The 2,410-nt window shown below is 27.1% G+C and overlaps 1 protein-coding gene across 1 annotated transcript in view; it reads right to left on the reverse strand.

Annotated features, from left to right (window-relative positions):
* Positions 1–1,896: 1,896 nt before the first annotated feature.
* Positions 1,897–2,410, reverse strand: part of LOC107026788 (5'-methylthioadenosine/S-adenosylhomocysteine nucleosidase) — a 2,969-nt gene continuing 2,455 nt past the window's right edge. The window contains exon 5 of the mRNA XM_015227871.2: positions 1,897–2,347. Within this exon, the coding sequence (XP_015083357.1) occupies positions 1,985–2,347 (363 nt within the window). The 3' untranslated portion in view covers positions 1,897–1,984. The remainder of the gene's footprint in view (positions 2,348–2,410) is intronic.

Consider the following 2,410-nt stretch of genomic DNA (forward strand, 5'->3'; position numbering starts at 1 on the left):
TTTAAAAGAATATTTATAAATATTCTCATATAAATTAAAAAAGAAAGCATTAAATTACAAAAAAAAAAAAAACAGGAAAAAAGGATTTGGGGTTAGTTTAGTCATTTAGGGGGGGTCTTATCCAAGGATTGTTAAACCTTGGATTAGTTATCCCTCACTTTCTAAGGATTTAAAAAGACCTTGTATGAGGTATAACTAATCCATGTATTAGGTTAAATAAAGTAACCAAGTAATATTTTTATTGAACTAAATTTTAATCCATGAATTATTTTGATTAATACCTCCTACCAAATCGGTCCTAAATAGTCCCAAAATTTAGATATGAATTGCTCTAAATATTTTGGGGCTCTTAATATATTACTGAGAAATAAAATCTTTAATTTTGATAGTCAAATTTTATTTTAGTATTTTAACTTTACAAACATTTATTTACCATTGTTGAAAGGAATTAACTTTAGTTTGTGTCTTCCATACTTATTCAACTGGACACTTATATATTTTTAGAATATACTAGTATTAATAGTGTACAGAAAGTAAGTCCTGCTCAAAGTTTAGAATTGTTACAATAATTTTAATGAAAGTTTAAATATATTTCAGGCCTTTATCCCTTTATTTTGCAATAATCTAATCATCAACGGTGAACAAATCAAGTGAGAGGATTTTTATCTTTTATGGTTTCAAGTTTGATTTGAAATGTTGGAATTTGGGTAAATATACTTTCTTCGTCCACTTTTAATTGTCATGTTGTGTTTTTTTAATATAAAGTTAAATTAGATTATATTAACTCGATATTCTAAATAAAATATTTAGATATTCAAAATCAATAACAAAACTATTATAGATTATAATTTTTTCATATCAATAAGATTTAAAAATATAAATTATAAAATATTAGTTAAAATTCTTATAATTTAAAATAAAAAAGAAAAGAAAAGAAAGACTTATAACTCTAAAAAAAATGGACAAAGGAAATAATATTTTATCGATTGATATCTTTTCATTTGACTTTGTAGAGGGGAAAAAGCATGGAATCATTTGTTAAAAAAGCCTTTAATATTTCCCTTTTCATTGAACCAACAACACAATCAAATATGGATTCTCATCAAACAATAATTATAAAATTGACATATTTTTTATTATTTCTTCCGTTTAAAAAAGAATGACCTAGTTTGATTTGAAATAGAGTTCAAAAAAAGAATTCTTTTTTTTTTAATTTTATGATTTCAAATTAAAGTATGTAAAATGTATCAAAATGCCCTATAATCTTGTGGTCTTAAACATGCCATGTGGAAAGTCAAAGTTTAAAATATATCAAAAAAAATGAATCATTCTTTTTGCAACACATTAAAAAAAAATATAATTATTCTGTTTTAAACGAAAATAGTAATATAATTACATAGTTTATCCTAATAAATCTTATTCACTACTTTTTTAAACTTCATAATAACCCGTAGTTGCTAGGATCTCACCCTAAACCCCATTTGACTTGATTTGCCCCATAAATTATATGAACATTTTATCTTTTAATCATATGATCACTAAACGACATTTACTTATTATGAAATTTATTTACTCCTTTTTCTTCTCTCTATTTCTAATAAAATAATATCACGTGATTTCGTATGCTTTTTTTTTCTCTCTTTTTATTTAAGAGCAGCCTCTATAAAATAAATCTATTCCTACAAACTACTTTTCTCAAAACGTAAAGCCACCATTTGAATAATACTATGATCATAACTTTTTAGACAATTTCTCCTAAAGATTTTTCTTTCTGATGGAGTTTGTTTCCATCTATGGAGCATATATCTTTTATTTCCTAGTTGAATTAATTAATTAGTATTAATTTCTATTATTGTCGAATACAAGTCTAGTGGATAGTATATATATTTAATGAAATTTGAAAAATAACAAATAAGTTGTACTTGATCCGATTTATGCTTATTTTGAGACAAATTCGAAAAACTGAAGGTACTAGTAATAGACATCAAGCATCTTGATATAATTTTTTGGTAGACAATTGGTTGATGAATTGGACGGTGACTTCAACGGAGTTTGTAGCAGCAAGGGTGATGAAGGTCGATGCCTCGTTGGACTGGGAAGTGCCACCTCCGGCCATGTCGGAGAGGGCACGGATAACAATGTAAGGTACCTTCTGTTGGTAACAAATGAGAGCCACAGCAGCACTTTCCATTTCAACAGGACTCACATCAAACTTGTTGTACATAAAACTTCTATAGGCTGCATTATCTAAGTATATGCTTGCACTTGTTCCTCTAGCTACTCTTGTTACTTTGGGTGGATGACTCAAACATGTCGTTGCGTTTAAGCACCCCACAAGTTTCAAACCCTAGTTACACATCAAAAAAAAAAATTATTTTTTGTCTACTGTACTGACTCATATTGACAGCTC

The sequence above is a fragment of the Solanum pennellii genome, chromosome 8 (genome assembly GCF_001406875.1).
Source record: "Solanum pennellii chromosome 8, SPENNV200".
In the NCBI taxonomy this organism is placed as follows: Eukaryota; Viridiplantae; Streptophyta; class Magnoliopsida; order Solanales; family Solanaceae; genus Solanum; species Solanum pennellii.